Genomic DNA, 572 nt, shown 5'->3' with positions numbered 1-572 from the left:
AGGTGTCTTCTGCAGCCCTGGCTTGTCTCTGCAGGTGAACAGGGAGATCGTGTCGGGGTTGAAGTACATTCAGCACACGTTCCGGAAAGGCATCAAAAGTAAGTGCTTCTCTGTGCCTCGGGTGCTGTTCCGTGGGAGGCCTCTTGCTCTTCCTGCTGGAGCCCCACAGCTCGTAACGGGGAGAGACTGAGGGTCTCCGGCTGTGTCTGTGCCGCTGCCCCCACGGAGGGGGTGAAGGCAGCAGGGGGGCATCCGGCGGCGCCGGGGCACCGGCACGTTGGGGCTTGACGTGTAACCCCTGACAGAGCGTGCGGCGAGGGGTCAGTGCTGGCGTGGGGGGAGCTGTGGGTGTGGGCGACGTTCCTGTCCTCAGCTCCTCTGGGGGTTGTTGGACCAGTAACAGACCTTTCATTCGCTTTGGCCTTGCCCCATGCACAGGGGGGCTCTTGAACGGCTCCGCCACCGCTTTTTCTCCTTCTAGTTGACAAGACCGAGTACATGGTGGGGAGCTACGGCCCCCGAGCAGAGGAGTACGAGTTTCTGACCCCCATGGAGGAAGCTCCAAAGGGCGT

The 572-nt window shown here is 62.2% G+C and overlaps 1 protein-coding gene across 1 annotated transcript in view; it reads left to right on the top strand.

Moving 5' to 3' along the window:
• The window catches only part of LOC104493733 (rho GDP-dissociation inhibitor 1), a gene marked incomplete at both ends in the record, with an annotated part of 946 nt that extends 376 nt beyond the window's left edge, over positions 1–570 (top strand). The window contains 2 exons of the mRNA XM_010136462.1: positions 35–98; positions 482–570. Coding sequence (XP_010134764.1) covers positions 35–98; positions 482–570 — 153 coding nt within the window. The remainder of the gene's footprint in view (positions 1–34; positions 99–481) is intronic.
• Between the last annotated feature and the right edge of the window lie 2 nt (positions 571–572).

The sequence above is a fragment of the Buceros rhinoceros genome, unplaced genomic scaffold (assembly GCF_000710305.1).
Source record: "Buceros rhinoceros silvestris isolate BGI_N320 unplaced genomic scaffold, ASM71030v1 scaffold23025, whole genome shotgun sequence".
NCBI classification, from domain to species: domain Eukaryota; kingdom Metazoa; phylum Chordata; class Aves; order Bucerotiformes; family Bucerotidae; genus Buceros; species Buceros rhinoceros.
This window is presented reverse-complemented; position numbering and strand designations above follow the sequence as displayed.